Raw genomic sequence first — 402 nt, 5'->3', positions numbered from 1 at the left:
TGCCGCCGCTTGTGCGTGACGTGCAGCTGCAGGAGTTCGGTCAAACCCCTATCAAGCTCTTCTCGCAGCCCCATCCTATGAGGTCTGCTGCTGCTGCTGCTGCTGTTGCTGTTGCTGCTGCTGGCTGCTGCTGCTGCTGTTGCTGCTGCTGCTGTTGCTGCTGCTGCTGTTGCTGCTGCTGCTGTTGCTGCTGTTGTTGATGGCCGTCGTGGGAAGGTGCTGCTGTTGTTGCTGCTGCCGTTCGGGGCAGGGCTCTGCTGGTATCGCTGCTGTTGCTGCTGGGGGTGACGATGCTGGCGTAGCAGTTGCTGTTGTTCCTGTTGCTGCTGATGCTGCTGGTTTGGCTGCTGCGGTTGCACTTGCTGCTGCTGCTGTTGCTGCTGCTGCTGCTGCAGGCTTTCG

General features: G+C 60.4%; 1 protein-coding gene across 1 annotated transcript in view; it reads right to left on the bottom strand.

Moving 5' to 3' along the window:
• Nucleotides 1–40: 40 nt before the first annotated feature.
• Nucleotides 41–402, bottom strand: part of EMH_0064960 (uncharacterized protein) — a gene marked incomplete at both ends in the record, with an annotated part of 771 nt that continues 409 nt past the window's right edge. The window contains one exon of the mRNA XM_013498327.1: nt 41–402. Coding sequence (XP_013353781.1) covers nt 41–402 — 362 coding nt within the window.

Source organism: Eimeria mitis, genomic scaffold (genome assembly GCF_000499745.2).
Source record: "Eimeria mitis Houghton genomic scaffold, Emh_scaff3334, whole genome shotgun sequence".
NCBI lineage: Eukaryota > Apicomplexa > Conoidasida > Eucoccidiorida > Eimeriidae > Eimeria > Eimeria mitis.
The sequence above is the reverse complement of the archived record's forward strand: the minus strand, read 5'-3'. Positions and strand labels throughout refer to the sequence as shown.